Source organism: Abrus precatorius, unplaced genomic scaffold, assembly GCF_003935025.1.
Source record: "Abrus precatorius isolate BTA unplaced genomic scaffold, Abrus_2018 Scaffold10, whole genome shotgun sequence".
In the NCBI taxonomy this organism is placed as follows: Eukaryota; Viridiplantae; Streptophyta; class Magnoliopsida; order Fabales; family Fabaceae; genus Abrus; species Abrus precatorius.
Window position 1 is genome coordinate 7018865 of NW_020874292.1, and position 17641 is coordinate 7036505.

Sequence of the window (17641 nt, forward strand, 5' to 3'; positions counted from 1 at the left end):
ATAGTAAGTGAATCTGTAAATTTTTTATATACATAAAGACTTAAATATAATATTTTACCTAAACGATATTAAGCCACAACTTACGTTTATTAATAAATTAATATGTTTTTTATTTATAATTTTAAAAAACTATTTTACATTATTTTCTAAGAACTAAAATGAGTCAAACACAAATTTTTACCCGTTGAAATGAACAGAACTGCATACACTCAGTCCTATGCCTGCAAAGCATCAGCAAGGGCCGTACCAAGTCACATACATATAATCGGTTCTTTACATATGCTTTCTTATCTTAGATTAGATAAATTTAATATTTTCAATTTACTCTCTAATTTTATTTTATTTTTTGGTATTTAGTCATCTCAATTAAAATAGTTTTACTCTGTCAATCAACCTCAATTACTAAGGTATTCTGTGGGAAGAATTTTTTGGAGAAAACAGGAGAGGATAAATTCTTATTCAAATATGCTCCAAAAATCTATTTTGTTCAAATTAATCCCAACCTTACTAATATATCTAATATAATTTCAGAACTTAAATTTTGGTCCAAGATTAATAGTATATTTGTTTCTATTTTAAAGAGAGTTTTTTTAAACTAAAATAAATAAAAAATTTGGTAGTTTTTGTTTTTCTTTTTCTTTTATTTCTGTGAAGAAGAAAGCAACATGCAAGAAAATAAATATCACTAAGTAAAATAAAATGGATTTAGAGATTATTTTAAGGTGTGAATACTGACCTACTAATTTAGATATATACAAATTAGTTTTTTATATTTAATTCAATACTTATAATTTTTTTTTACATTCACTTATTTTTTTTTTACATTCATTTTTCATTTATTTATTGATTTCTTTCTTTTTTATTTTTATCACATTATCAATTACATATCTTATATTGTCTCCTTCTATTTTTCTTCAACTCACACTTCACCAATATATATACGCACCATTACTCTATTCAATGATATTAAAATTAATTAGTTAAGTTAAAATATTTAACGAATCATTAGATAAAGTAATTATACGTGTGTTGAAATTTTATAGCTAAATATTCATTAATTATTTTAATCACATGTGTAGACTTTATTAGTGGTTACGCATAAATTTGGTTAAAAACTTAAAATTAAGGACAAGATATATACTACATGTGACACAAATTACACACACAATACATTAAAATGATAGAATTTAGAGTTAATAAAAAGTTATTATATATATTAACAATAATCAGTTCTAAAAGATAACTTAAAAGAATATTGTTTAAGTTGTATAAAAACCATTTAATTATATTTTAACACATATTTTGTCAGATTACACATTCTTGACATTAAGATTAGATAAATACTCTAATATCATATATTAGAGACTCTACTTAACTCACTGTCAATATTTAGTTAAAAGAAAAATGATTGTTTAGTCTTTTATATAGAGTTAGAATTTGTCAATCAGGTGTAACATTTGAATTTAAAGTTTTTTATTAAACAAATTAGTTTTATAAAAAATAAAATTGATAAATATTTTCTTTTATTAACTGTTATATTTTTAAAATATAAATAAATATTAAATTTTGAATAATATATTTACAAATATTCAAATCATGTAAATTTTAATATAAATAATTATAAAAATAATATAAAATAATTAAACGATTAAAATAAATAATTTTGCATTATATATAAATTTATTAAGTTGTGTAAATATACAAATTTGACACCTTATTACATCAACAAATTTTACTTCTTTTAAATTATAATATTAGTCAATATGAAATTTTTAACAACACAATGCCACCTCTCATTTAATTCTGATCTCGTGTGTGTGCAAAATTATATTAAACTTGATTAACAATAATATAACTTGAAAAAATTTGTTTAATAAAAACATTAATACGCTTTCGTGTTCATTATAATAATATAATATATTGTAAATCAGTTTAAAATAAAATGCATATCATTAACATTATAAATAAAGAGGTATATAATTGTTATATTAAATATTAAACTTCATTTCCTTCTTTGTTATATCCTGTCACTTAATTACAATTGTTTATAATTTCATCTAAAAGTGTCAAACTATTAGCAGCCTCCTTGCCTTGCTAAAAGTTTCTTCCACCCCATTTAGAAAGAGTTAAATTTTTTAAATTAACTCGTCTAAGGGTAAATTAGAAAGCTAATGAGCTATCTACCAAAAATAATAAAAAAAATTGATAAACCAATGAATTAACAGATTAACTCACTTAAAATTAATATAAAAATAATAAAAATATTTATATTAATAAAAATATTTTATATAAATAAATATTAATATTTACTTCATAAATAAATATTATTTTAAAATTAAAAATAAGCCTAACAAGTCAATCCACCCCGACCTCTGTTAACTCGCAATTTAAGAGGTTAAATCGGAGAGGAACAAAAAGCAGTATCACTTAATAAGTGAGAAGACACATCACACATCTAAACAAAATATTTAAGATATGTTTGTTTACTATTTTAAAAATAATTAAAAATATAATATAATACAAATATATATTAAATTTTATTTTTAAAAATAAAAAACTAAAAACAAACGCTCTTTTAATTTCTATTTTAAAAACAGAAATTTATATTATATTATATTTTTAAAAACAGAAAACTGTTTTCGAAAAGTGAAACAAACACTCTCTTAATTAGTATTTACTTCTAATTTTCACTATCTGCTGAAAACATCTCTCTAAAACACTGGAATAATAAAATATTGTAATCGTTTACATGGGGCCCAAATATACTTCTTTCTTTCCCAGGAAAACTAAGACTAAGGGCATATCCCAAAGACCTAAACATCTAAGAATATTTTACTTTCACACATTTAGATTAGATACTACAAATCTTGGAGGTCCTGAGATAGTGACATCAATGATGATATGTCTATGATTTTGTGCTCTTGATGCAAAGTCCAAAAAAAGAAAAAAAAAGAAAAAGAAAAGGAAAATAAAAAATAGAGAAGAAATTTCATGACTCGATCTACCTCAAATTATTCCTAGGGTTGCAATAATAAAACAATTTTAGGCACATCGCTCTGGCGAATTTGTGAGTGTCTTTTTGTGTACCGAACATGTTTATCAACCGTCACCAGCTTTGTTAACATCGATCATACAAGTGAATTCAACCAAGAATACAAAGCCATACTACTGCTTTTTTTAAAGTTGAAAGTAATCTCTTGAAGGCATATTCTACCCATATTCGTATCATGTATAGTTTAATTAGAGAATATGGTGTATATATATGTCAGCTATTTAAATATATAGATTCAGCAAGTGTATGTCCCTCATCCAAATACATTCATCCATGCAGTGTCGCCACTAATGGCTCCCAGCAGAAAACACCAAAAGGTTGTGCAAATGGTAGACACCATTGCAGAAGAAAAAGATCATGATCATGATGGGCCAAAGAAAAACGTTGTCACAACTTTGCCATTCTTCAAACTCTTGAGCTATGCTGACTTGGTGGATTGGATTCTGATGGGTTTGGGAACTATAGGTTCGATTGTGCATGGTATGGCTCTTCCTGTTGGGTATCTGTTACTAGGAAAAGCTCTTAATGCTTTTGGGGACCATATCCAAGATCTAGATGGCATGGTTGTTGCACTTAAAAAGGTAAGTACTCATGACATATTGCAAAAAATTTATTTGTTAACGAGCAAGAAATAGATGTAATAATCTTAGCTATGGTGCCATAGTGGTGGTCATTATTATTGTTTCTCACGTTATATTAATGGCACTGCATGACAAATTTTTGTTGCTTTAGAAACCCTACAATTTACAAATATTTAGTACTTACATTTATATACCTATTTTTTTTGTATTTGTTATTCATTTTTTTTATTTTATCTTTTTCTATTATATTATTTATCATTTTTTTTCATTTCTTTTCTTCTACTTATTCCACAGCCTATCAAAGGAGTGCGAATTGATCATTTTTCACAAAACTTCCATGCATGCATGTAAATACTCACTAGACACTAGCTAGTTGTTTCTTAATTATTTTGGTTTTCACCACCTTGTTCTGTCTTCACTATATCCTCTTTATATTATTATAATAAATTTAGAACAATATATATAATTATTAATAAAAGTATATCAACATAAAATAAATCAATCAAGCTATTTGAGAAAGGACCTGGATATATCATGTTACTATTTGCTCCATGAAGAGAAACTTTTAAATTGCACAAAACTTATTTTATTAGCTGTAGAAATTTGATTTGAATGAACAAATTAATACTGGTTGTTCATATTGGTTTAGGTTGTTCCATACGTGTGGTACATGGCCATCGCCACATTTCCTGCAGGGGTACTGGGTAATTCTTTTTTTCCGTGCCTATAAATGTTGCTTTGGAGTAATCGAGGGCTTAATTAATAGAGACAATTTTGTGTTTTTTATTTTTCATTTTTGAGCCAGTGATTTATTTAAATAGTAAAACACGGAGTAATTCTTACTAAGGTGAAAAAAATTGAAAAAAATATAAAATAAAAGTATTTACTGAATAAATCATGCACACACATATATATATATATAGTATTTTATTTTCTAAATTCCATCACTAAACAAAAAGAAGTTTATGTTTGATTATTTAAAATACTACCTGAATTTAGTGGATCGAAATCCATTGTGATCAAGGGCATATCTTAATAGGTTGGGTAAAGTGTGATGCAAATTAATTTTATTACAACCTAATTAAGAATAACAAGGGCGCAACCTAACTTATATCATCATGGTCGTCATTATTATTATTATTATTAATTTTTTTATATTTAATATTAAATTTTTTAATGAGATTTAATAATTAAAATTTATTTTCATATAGTTTTTTATGTATATATATAAAATTATAATCGGGTCATATATTCCTTAAAACTTTTAAAATAATTATAAATAAATAAAAAACATAAAAAAATAAAATAATTCTAGTCAAATAATTAGTTGATAAAGTTTGCTACTGATACAGGTATTATGCATGTCCGCTCGTTACATTAAAATGGTTAAGGCTATATGAAGAATTTGTTTAAAATACTTAAGATCTTTTAGATTATTTATTTTAAATTTATTAGTTTGAAATTTTTTTATATTTTGACATATTGGATGGGTTAACGATATTAAATTTCAATGTGTTTGAATTTATTTTAAATTCATTAGATTGTATATATTAAAAAAAATAATGCTTTATGTTAAAAATATAGGTTTAAATACATAAATATAGTTTTTGAATAAAAAAATAAAATAAGGAAACGAATTATTTTTTTAGCTCAACTCACACAAATATGCTACCTACGTCTGACCGAGTAACCCCAATTAATAGTTCTTGACACACGATTTGAACTAAACAAAATATTATTGTGTAAGGATCGAGATCAGTACGGAAAACCCAGAGTACTCTATAAGCTTAATCTATCAACGTCAATAAAAAATAACTAAATTACTCTGTTTGTTGATAACCTTGACACCAATTAATACAACTATTGACTATTTAGTTCATACGCGAATGAAACTTTATTTAATTTCAGTTCAATAATATAAGACCTTTTTACACTTTTTTTAATTATTATTCCTTTATTAAAATATTTTGACTATGATAATAGCTAATTGAAAGATTAAATTACTTCATTGATATAATAAAACTTGAGTGACTATGATAGTAGGTGAAGATTAATGTTACAAACTTCAGACTTTACAATATATAATAGTTTCAGTGAATCAAACTAATACTACAACTCAGAATTTGTTTTATTATGAATAAATTATCTTACTTTCTTATATTAAAGTAGTCATTAATTATCATACAATACGGATGGAATTTGAATTTATTACAAAAAAAAAAGTGACTAATTTGGTATAATATTAAACTAGTATTAAGTTCATGTCATGTTTGCCTTCCACTAGGCTACTTCTGTAAGGACTGTGACTAAACTTTTCGGTCAAAGCCCACAAAATCACAATATCATGACACATTCAAGAGTATATAAACAGTTCACAAAAATAACTTATAACTCTTGTAAGCCTTTTTTTTAGCTTATTTCAATAACTTTTAGATAAAATTTATTAAAATGAGCTATTTTTAACTTATCTCAATAAATTTTAATTTAATTGACATGAATTTTCATGAAAAGAATTATTAAATATTTAATTAAGTTGTGTATCTAAACATACCTTATAACTTTTTATTTATCCATAAATATCTTTTTTTAATGGTGCATTTATTATTTAACCAGATGCATTAAACTTCGGTTTTTATGAAGGCCCTTTGCCCTGATCACATTTAAACTAATGTGTAGAGATTGGATGTTGGATGTATGCAAGTGAAAGACAGTTATTGCGGCTAAGATTAGCATATCTAAGAGCAGTCCTGAGGCAAGAGATAGGAGCTTTTGATACAGAATTAACAAGTGGAAAAGTCATCAGCGGAATAAGCAAGCACATGAGTGTCATACAAGATGCCATTGGCGAGAAGGTCAGCAAATCAAACATTGTCACATGTTTCACCTTTCTCCATCTGTCTTCCTTCACAACATTTTATGACTGAATCCCAAGTGAAATAATTTCTTACTCACAGTTGGGTCACTTCACCGCTAGCTGTGCTACTTTCTTTGCTGGAATTGTGATTGCTGCCATATGCTGTTGGGAAGTGGCGCTTCTCTGTTTAGTGGTTGTCCCGCTTATTCTTATAATTGGGGCAACTTACACCAAGAAAATGAACACCATATCAACCACCAAAATGCTTTTCCATTCTGAAGCTACATCTATGATAGAGCAGGTATATGCATAAGTATATACAAGTTTAGTATTCAAATAACAATAATACTTGTAATGTCGCATAAATATGAATCATGTGACCTAAATCAATTTAAGTCTCATTGTTTTAACAAGCTCTAATATTGATATTGCAGTCAATATCACATATAAAAACAGTTTATGCTTTTGTTGGAGAGAGTTCTGCAGTCAAATTCTTCACAGAGAACATGGAAAAACAGTACATTATTAGCAAAGGGGAGGCACTTGTGAAGGGAGTTGGGACAGGGATGTTCCAAACTGTGAGTTTCTGTTCTTGGGCTCTCATTATATGGGTTGGGGCTGTCTTGGTCAGAGCTGGGAGAGCAAAGGGAGGAGACATTATAGCTGCAGTGATGAGTATTCTCTTTGGTGCTATGTAAGGAAAAAACTAAGGCTTGTTTAGAATTGGATAAAATGGTTAATAATTAACAATCCAATGACAAAACTCTTGTGAATATTGAATTGCAGATCTCTAACTTATGCAGCACCAGACATGCAAGTATTCAATCAGGCAAAAGCTGCAGGATATGAAGTTTTCCAAGTGATCCAAAGAAAGCCACTAATAAGTAATGAATCAAAAGGGAAGATGCTTAGGAGAATTAAAGGTGACATTGACATACAAGATGTTCACTTTTCCTATCCATCACGGCCAGAGAAACCTATCCTTCAAGGACTGTCCTTGTCAATTCCAGCAGGAAAGACAGTAGCACTAGTTGGTAGCAGTGGGTGTGGAAAGAGCACAGTTATTTCCTTGGTTGCCAGATTTTATGATCCCTCGAAAGGTTAGCTTAAATAGTTTTCACTTTTCTTTTATATCTCTATTTCATCATATGATTAATGCTAATCTGCCTATCATTTTACCATTAAACAAACTATATCAATGCAAGCAAAGATGTTAAATATCGGTGCAAGGTGTATCTTGAATGACAGCATGCAATTACACTTGCTTCCTGTTGTAATAGTCCTACATTGTAAATATTTGTATTTTGTAAATTACCCAGTTAAAAGGATTATTACTTTGAGTTATTTTAGTAACATAAAAGGACTATGAACATAAAATTAAAATCGATCAATAATATTTAGATTTTTTTATTATTTTAAGTTGGTATTAAAGTTCCCAACGTAGTATTTTGCTCCTGTCATTCAACCCCAAGCTGTCGCAGTAGCCACCTTCATTGTGCCTTCATCACACCCAAAATCATCATCAACAGTCTAGCTAGCCACCATGTGTCATCATCCAGGGTCACTTGTCCGACCGGTGACCTTCCAGAAGGATTCGCCATCCCTAGTTCATTCGATCCCCAGAAGCCCATTCTGACCTCTCACATTCCTTGTATCTTGCGTCAGATCCACAGGCTGCCAATTAGTCTGTGCAGCGCATCTCTCTCTTCACCATGTTAATATTAAGAACATATTTGAGAGTGAGGTTTGCAATAAAAGAAAAGGGAGGACAAGGTTTTTATTGCTAATAAACAATATTTGATAATTTTCTAAATAAAGCAAATAGAAAGATAGATTAATATAAATTGAATGTCCTATTGTTTTTTCTATTGAAATTATGTAACTCTTAATTGAATGTACCCTAAGACAATTCACAACTCTACCACTACCCAATACAGCAAGTCCAATGTGTCTCTCACTCCAAATGACCTACCACCAACCTTACATCCGACAGATTGCCCTAACAAGTCCCATTACTTCCCAATAGGCCCAAGTTTACTACCTTGAAAAAGGTCATCAAAAGCAACAACATTGAAGGGACTCGTCCTAAGGAAGAAAACCAATAATTTGAATTATGGGAAGATGAGGACTCCCTTGTCATAACATAGTATAACAGTAGGTAGAGTTTGATTATGTGATAAAACTTGGGGGTTGGTGCTAACTGGAGTTTGGACCAAATGAAGGTAACTCTAGGCAGAGCAGATCAGTGTGACTAAGGTAGGACCAGCCCGTTGCCATGTCCTGGCCAAATGATAGGGTATGGATCTGACACAAGACAGAAGAAGGCACATAAGAGGCCCATGGAAGGTGGGCTTCCGGTGAAAAGTTGATGAGTTTGATCTTTCATGTAATTGTTAATATAGTCAATCAAATTAAATGAGGTGTGAATACTAAATTAGACGATGGTACAAATGACTTTACACCGACAATTAATAGTTGTAGGAATTGTGTGTGTGATCTTGTATGCAAATCAGTGTTGTCAAGCCTGATATTGTTTCATATGTTCCAGGAGAAATTTTTATTGATCGTCATAATATCAAGGATCTTGATCTGAAATTCCTTCGAAGAAATATAGGGGCGGTTTCCCAAGAACCATCACTCTTTGCAGGCACCATCAAGGATAATTTGAAAGTGGGAAAAATGGATGCAGACGATCAAGAGATTCAGAAGGCATCAATTATGTCAAATGCACACACTTTCATATCACAGCTGCCTAATCAGTACCTGACAGAGGTGAGCTACTTAAACTAGTATGTCACTTTTTTAGCTTAATGCTGTCTTGTTTGATATTTCTTTATTGTATTAATTAACAGGCTTTGCATACATTAATCATATTATGATCCTTTTCTTATTTAATGCCATATAACTAGAAAGAGAAAAGAGGACATTAAGGAAGTAACAGAGATATAAAGCCAAAACAAGACCAGGAAAAAAACTGAATCTCAATCTTACCTCTTTTATCCGGATCAGAATTCCTTTCCATTTGGGGCTTGGCAAATGAAATTCTCAAATCTTTAATTTTAGCAGTTGTCTTAAAATTGAGGATGCTTCTACCTAATATTTTAACTTGGGGCATTCTACACAAAATTAGACTAACTTCTGATATGGTTTGACTTAATTACACTTGCACCTTTCTTGCTTCAATAGCTACACTCTCTTCCCTTAAAGGAGAGGAAAGTGAAATGATAATCAAATCTCAAAGGAGATGAGTGAAATGTTTGAAACAAGAGGTGTACTAACTGTAATTGAGTTAAGCATCAAGGGAGTCAATGTAATTTACCCTTTTAACATTAAACTAAAATTAATAACAAAATTGATTTCAATAGTAATCAACTTGTCAGGATACAAACAATTCTACCCCATAGAACTAATTTTAAGAGACGTTAAAAATTTTAGGCTTCGAGGTGAATAAAATTGATGGAGTATAAGACCCACAAAATTTTCAAGACCATTTACATGAATATTTCAATAGTAATTCTTCTTTACTGTCCAAACAAATCCTACTATTCAAATCACTTTTAAAGTATCACTCCTAAATACAAATCAAACTTTTTAACACCAATTCCTCATAAATTGACTCTTTCCACAATTCTTTCAATTTTACTTAACATTCAGTGCATACACATAGCTTCACAAGAGAATCACTATAAAACATGTGCGTGTGTGTTTCAAAAGTTTATGTGAATTGATTTTCTACCTGCTAAGCTAACCCACCACAAAAGGGTTGTATTAGTCTTTCCAAGCCACCCAAAAAGCCAGTTAATGTGACCTTCCCCAATTTTAGCTCACCAGTGGCAGATGGGTTAAGTTGATGCATTTTTAAGTGTCTTCTGGCTACATATATTTCTTCCATCATAACATTTATGGGCTCATATGTTGGCCAAAATGCTTGCCAGGTAGGACAAAGGGGCGTCCAATTATCAGGAGGCCAAAAACAGAGAATTGCAATAGCAAGAGCCATTCTGAAAAATCCTCCCATCCTTTTGCTTGATGAGGCCACCAGTGCCCTTGATTCAGAGTCTGAAAAGCTGGTTCAAGAAGCACTTGAGACAGCTATGCAGGGAAGGACTGTCATCTTGATTGCACACAGGCTCTCAACGGTTGTAAATGCAGATATGATAGCTGTAGTAGAGAATGGACAAGTTGTACAGACAGGAACACACCAGAGGTTGTTAGACACAAGCAGATTCTATAGTACATTATTCAGCACGCAGAACCTTGAACCAGTTCCTGAATCCAGGTAATTAATCCTTTAATGTTCATTTAAGTATATTATGAATGAGAGGGTATGGAGGAAGAACACTATCCACTAACCAGCTTTCAATGTCAAATGGATAGATCTACAATTTCCAAAAATAGAAGTTCTCGCCAAGAAGATTTCCCTGATAAACCTAGACCACTAGTAGAAGAGATGCAGATACAGGTCCAGAGAAATATCACTGATCATTCTGTGGTAGAGGAACAAAACAAAATGAGCAGAAGAGAAAGAAATATATTTTTCAGAATTTGGTTTGGTTTAAAAAAGAGAGAGCTGGTGAAGATTGCTCTTGGCTCATTTGCAGCAGCATTCTCTGGCATCTCAAAGCCATTTTTTGGATTCTACATCATCACCATTGGAAGAGCATATTTTAATGAAGATGCAAAACGAAAAGTTGGATTTTATTCGGCCATCTTCACTGCAGTAGGGTTGCTTTCATTATTTAGTCACACCTTCCAGCACTACTTCTTTGGAGTAATAGGAGAAAAGGCCATGGCAAATCTCAGACGTGCTTTGTATTCAGGTATCAGATATCCCCTGTTAGAATTTCCATACATTCACCTAATTTCTCTTTCTTGGAGAAAAAAACCTGAGGCATAAGCTAAAAGGACTAAAATGATGCATCATGCATAAAATCTCAGCATGATTTAACAAACACCAGTCAATAATCCTTTAAACTTTTACAGGTGTGCTTCGTAATGAAGTAGGCTGGTTTGAGAAATCTGAAAATACTGTTGGTTCGTTAACTTCACGCATTATCAGCGACACTGCCATGGTCAAAGTCATAATTTCTGATCGCATGTCAGTAATTGTGCAATGTGTTTCCTCCATACTGATAGCAACAGTTGTCAGCATGTATGTCAACTGGAGAATGGCTTTGGTAGCTTGGGCTGTGATGCCCTGCCATTTTATAGGTGGTCTCATTCAAGCCAAATCTGCCAAAGGATTTTCAGGTGACTACTCTGCTGCACATTCTGAGCTTGTTGCTCTAGCATCAGAGTCTGCGACCAACATAAGGACCATTGCATCATTTTGCCATGAAGAACAAGTACTGAGGAAAGCCAAAAGATCTCTGGAAATTCCAAAGAAAAAGTACAGGAAAGAAAGTATCAAATATGGGATCATTCAGGGCTTCTCCCTTTGCTTGTGGAACATTGCACATGCAGTTGCTTTGTGGTACACAACAATTCTGGTTGACAGACGTCAAGCCTCCTTTGAAAATGGAATAAGATCATACCAAATTTTTTCTCTCACAGTTCCTTCTATCACAGAATTATACACATTGATCCCAACTGTCGTCTCTGCCATCAATATACTAACCCCAGCATTCAAAACCCTTGACCGTAAAACTGAAATTGAACCAGACACACAGGATGATTCCCAACCAGAGAGGATCCAAGGAAACGTTGAATTTGAAAATGTAAAATTCAACTACCCTTCAAGACCTGAAGCCACTGTTCTTGACAATTTCAGTTTACAAATTGAAGCTGGATTGAAGGTAGCTTTTGTAGGACCAAGTGGAGCTGGAAAATCCTCTGTTTTAGCCCTTATACTAAGATTTTATGATCCACAGGCAGGAAAGGTATTAATTGATGGGAAAGACATACGGAAATATAATCTAAGATGGTTAAGGACACAAATAGGACTGGTACAACAAGAGCCACTGCTTTTTAATTGCTCGATTAGAGACAATATTTGCTATGGCAATAACGGGGCTTCTGAAAGTGAAATAGTGGAGGTTGCCAGAGAAGCAAATATACATGAATTTGTAAGTAATCTACCAAATGGATATAACACTGTTGTTGGAGAGAAAGGCTGCCAGCTTTCAGGAGGACAAAAGCAAAGAATAGCCATTGCCAGAACCTTACTAAAGAAGCCTGCAATATTACTCCTTGATGAAGCAACAAGTGCTCTTGATGCTGAGTCTGAAAGAATTATAGTAAATGCTTTAAAAGCAATACATCTAAAGGAAGACAGTGGCCTGTGTTCAAAAACCACTCAGATCACTGTAGCTCATAGGCTTTCCACAGTAATAAACTCAGATACCATAATTGTCATGGAAAAAGGTAAAGTTGTACAGATGGGCTCCCACTCAACCCTAATAGCAGCAGAGGCAGGACTTTACTCAAGGTTATTCAGGTTACAGAGCTTTGAAGAGACCTCATAGGTTGACACTAGACAATTTTATACAGATCGGGTACCTGCAACTATGACAAGTATCTGTACCAATTCATAAAATTAGGTTTTCCTTGTATTTCTTCTCCAGTGTAATAAATTATTGTCAGAATAAATGCCAAGAAAAATATTTCAATGACATGAAATATAAGATAGTGCCTGGAGGGAACAAAGTGCTTTATATGCTTGTTTAAAATTCAAGAAAGACACTGTGAATTGTCTTGAGTTCTTCCATCTCCTCCTCGCTAGCAATTCCATAATCAACATAACACAACTGAAATAGAAACAACACCATCAAGCTTAATCATTTATTGGTGGAATGCTATTGTAAATTTTTTGTTAAAAGAAGACCTGGTATTGTGGCTTCTTCAGTGTATGCATTCCCCTTTTTATGAGTTTCTCCCATCCAACTTTCTGCCTTAGTGATCTTTCAAGAGTTGCTGTACTCTATAATGATAAATCACAATATTTGAAACTTGAAAAGATGCATAATCATTGCACAACATGTGTACTCCAGAATACCATTCTAATGTGGTGTGTTAAATGGAGAGAAGATAAATACTTCCAACTATTTTAAAAATAAATGACTAGTTAACTCATTAGTCCAAAGAATACAACCAGACAAAGCATGAATAGAAGTGAGGATTGCCTCCTAATTCTGATATTCGTTGCTTTGTAGTTTGGCCCTGGTGTTAATCAGAATTAAGGTATTATTTTTTTTTCAACAAGTTGGAGAAAACTTGACAAGAAAACAGAAAAAGATCAATGGAAGGCACAACTCTCAACTAGTTTAGTTGTATTTAATAATAACAATAATAAAGATATTAACAGGTAAAGCAAAAAATGAGTTTCAATTTAGTTCATAAGAGAAAAGAATAGAAAAAACATATTAGGGAGCAAAGCTCTTCCATAATTTCCAGATTCTAACTGACTTTATACAATAAGAACAAGAAATTCTATTCAAGTAAACTATTTGTATTTCACAACTTTATCAGACTTGGGTCTTTTCTGGAATTCTTGACATTTTATATATATACACTTATTTTCCATGACTAAGAGAATGATAAGCGAGAACTCTCTGTTTGTATAGCATGAGTATTTTGGTTCTTAGAAAGACCATATCTCTTGGATCCCTAAAAAATGTCTTTAACAATGTCTTTAACAAGTTTCAACTCCATCCTTCCATTCTCAAAATAGTCCTTATTACGAGAAGACCTGTTCTGACTACAGTAAATTTCACTGCATCCTATGCTTGTTCTCCTCTAGTTTCGTAATGATGATAAAGCTATTAAGACATTCATATCATATGCAATCGCTCAGAGTCATCTAATGACAATCAAGAAAATAAATATTAACAACAGAATATAAAACTGGCAATGCAGATAAATTACATGTGCAGGGTCCAAAACTAGGAGATTATATTGCAGAATTCCTTTCTGTTGATGTTTGACTTGAATTCCAACTATTGTTCTTGAATGGCCATCATGTTGAAAGTACAAGGGCCTGTCCAAGAAAGCATTCAGAAAACTTAAAAACAACTTAAGAAACAAAATTGTTTTTATGGATAAAAATGTGTCCTCTCACTCACGTTTTCTCACTGATCACAACATGCTGTTGACCAAATTGGATTGAGTTTTTATCTGAAAAGTAATTCCACACAAAATCCATGAGAACTTGATAAGCCTCATCCTTTTTAGCTTTTCCTTCAACCATATTATGAGTACTTGCTTTCTTTCTAGTGTTATCAAAGCTTGAACCAGGGATAGTTTGGGATTCCTTGGGACCAAAATCCACTACTCTTGCCCGAAGAGCAAAGGAACGCAAAAGAGCAGCACACTCAGTAGTTCCTATCCATTTTTTTGAACCATAAATAACATGATTGAATTGAGCAGACCCAGGCACATCAAAACCCTTTTCCCAAGCAATCTCAACCCATCTCTGTAGAGACGGAATATCAGGAACAAACCCCGAACCACCAAACAAAGCTTTTCTTGCTTCTGGTCTTTGCACTTGTAAGTGAGAACTAAGCATTTGAATGTTACGCCATCCACACCCCCATCCAGCATCCTCAGACTCAAGGCACTGAAAATGATCGACAAAACCCGACAAAATGCTCTTTGAATTTCCAGCTTCAGACTCCAAACAGTTCCTCAACAAGGTCATCAAACCCACCTCAATTTTGTAAAACTTGCTCTTTGTCTGTGAACCAATCAGGCAAGAGATTTTGTCATTCACTTTGCATTCCCCATTATCTCTACTAGTCCCACCATGCCGAGAACCATTGTCTTCTTGTTCTCTCTGCAAAACACGATATAAGACAATTTACAATACATACTTAATACCCTCTATTTTACACTATACATTATTGAAGAATGCTAATAACACACACTCTTATTGACTCTTTCTAACACATCTTCTATTATTACTTAAAATTTATTAGAAACTACGAAATTACGAGTAAGACTCGTTGAATTAGAAACAGAACCTACGTAATATTGTGATTCTCAATAAATTTCATCTAATAATAAAGAGTATAGTATGTTACTAGCATTTCTCTACGTGATTTACAATTCAAAACTTGTAATTTAATTTTTAACGAAAAGGGAAGGGAAGGGAAAATAGATAAAGATAGAACGAAAGCGAAACCGGAAGAGAATGAATTTGAAGGGGTGAACCAAAACCATCGTCAAGATCGCGAAAATGAGAGTTGGCGTGCCTGCATTTGGAGAATCATATTAAAATGGGGAAGAAGATGAATAATGGAATATGCATGTTATGTTACACACACAGACGTACACAAGAAGTTGTGATGCCAGTGATGAATCGCAAAAGGGGCAAGTAGCCCATGAATCTGAATCCATATTGCCTTTACTATTATCACGAATGGAACAATAATGGTGAATTAAAACGCCCTTTGTTTTGCTTTGTATTCCCTTCTACAACAAGTTTTTTCAGAGCTTCAACGACACGGGGTTAACTTCAACTGTTTTTTTTTTTTTTCATATAAAAATTTCAAATATATAAATTTATAATAATTATCTATAATGTTAATTTTAAATTATTAAAATAATAATTATTTTTTCTTAAAAATAATAATAATTCTTTGTGATGATGTATATTAAATTTTATATAATTTCAACATTTACATGTATATTATCTAAAATTTAATATTTATTTATATCTTAAAAATATATTATTTATTAAAATAAAATAATGTTATAAATTATTTATTAATTTTTATATATAAAAATTTAAAATTAAACTATTTTTTAATAAATTTCAAATTAATAGTTAAATTGATTAATTTTACATTTTTTATAAATTTTTTATTACAATTAGCAAATATCATTATAATAAGAATATGCATTATTAGTTTATGCAAAATCTTAAAAATATATATTAAATAAAAAATATTTAAGAAAATAAATTAACTCAAAAAATATAAATTTAAGAAATTAAATATAATAATATTCTTAGCTATTTTTAAAAAAAAGGTAAATTAAGATAAAAATATTAGTAATACACTTTCTAATATATTTTAAATTATAAAATAAATTTTTTAAAACTAAAAAGAAATATATAAATTCACTCTTAATTTAATAATTATTATATTGAAAGATGTGTAACTTGTATTTGATATTAATATATTAAATTACTATCAAAATAATATACCATAAGTACATAATATTAATTTTTTAAAAATTTTAAAGTAAATTTTAATTTTATCATATAACTTTGTTTTGATTATTTTGATTTTAAAGTATTTAAAAATATTTTTAATGTGATATTTTCTACTAAAAATATTAACTTTTTTTAGAAAAAAATTATTTTTTGTTACGTGTGGATGTTTTTTAATTTTTTAATTTTTTTTCATTTTTTTCTCTTTTTCTTCTTATTCGTCATCATTTTATCATCCGTTTTTTTCTTTTATTTTTATTCTTCAAAACCTCATGTAATAAACAAATGATGTTGCCATCACTCAAAGAGAGACCACACCACAGCTAATAACAATGTCTTTAAAATCCTATTGTGTGTTAATGACTTTTTCTTCGTGCTCAATTAATTCGTTGTTAACACCTCTCTGATTTTAAGCTTACATCAATGGTTGTCACTTAATTAATTGATAAATATCTAGTTAACTTCTTAATTTATTTTCAACTGTTCTAACTTTTCAAATTAAGACTTATGTAACTCGTCTATGTATTAATTATTCCTCACCTCCATTATCGTCAATAAGGTTAAAAAAAACATTGTCTTTCTTTTTGAGTGGTAACAACATCATTCTTTATTCTTTATTATGTGTGGTTTTGAAGAAGAAGAATAGTGAAGAAAGAGAAAGAAAAGAAATAAAAAGAAGATGATGAATGAGAGAAAGAAATGAAAGAGATGCAAGAAAAAAAGGAAAGAACTATTTTTTTTTTGTCACATGTATTATTTATCTTTATATTTAAATGAAAAATAACTCATTTAAAATATTTTTAAAAATTAAAGTCAAATGAATTAAAATAAATTAGTTAATAAAATACTAATTTTGACATTAATTAAAATACTTACCATTAAGAATAAGGCAACTTCTTTATTTGTTTTTTATTAATTACATTGTGTTCATTAAAAAAATAAAAATCACATATCCTTTTCTTTTATTTTGTTTTACGTTAATTATTATTATAATTAAAATTTGA

The 17641-nt window shown here is 30.4% G+C and overlaps 1 protein-coding gene and 1 pseudogene across 1 annotated transcript; one reads left to right on the forward strand and one right to left on the reverse strand.

Moving 5' to 3' along the window:
• The first annotated feature begins 3342 nt into the window (after positions 1–3342).
• Positions 3343–12978, forward strand: LOC113852387 (annotated as a pseudogene).
• Positions 12979–13097: 119 nt separating this feature from the next.
• On the reverse strand, positions 13098–15904 carry LOC113852389 (zinc finger-containing ubiquitin peptidase 1-like). The gene is made up of 6 exons (XM_027482611.1): positions 15756–15904; positions 15606–15675; positions 14548–15257; positions 14351–14462; positions 13311–13406; positions 13098–13233 (listed from the first exon to the last, which is right to left on the reverse strand). The coding sequence occupies exons 1-6, from the start codon at positions 15818–15820 to the stop codon at positions 13150–13152; spliced, it is 1137 nt and encodes a 378-aa protein (XP_027338412.1). The 5' UTR covers positions 15821–15904; the 3' UTR covers positions 13098–13149.
• Between the last annotated feature and the right edge of the window lie 1737 nt (positions 15905–17641).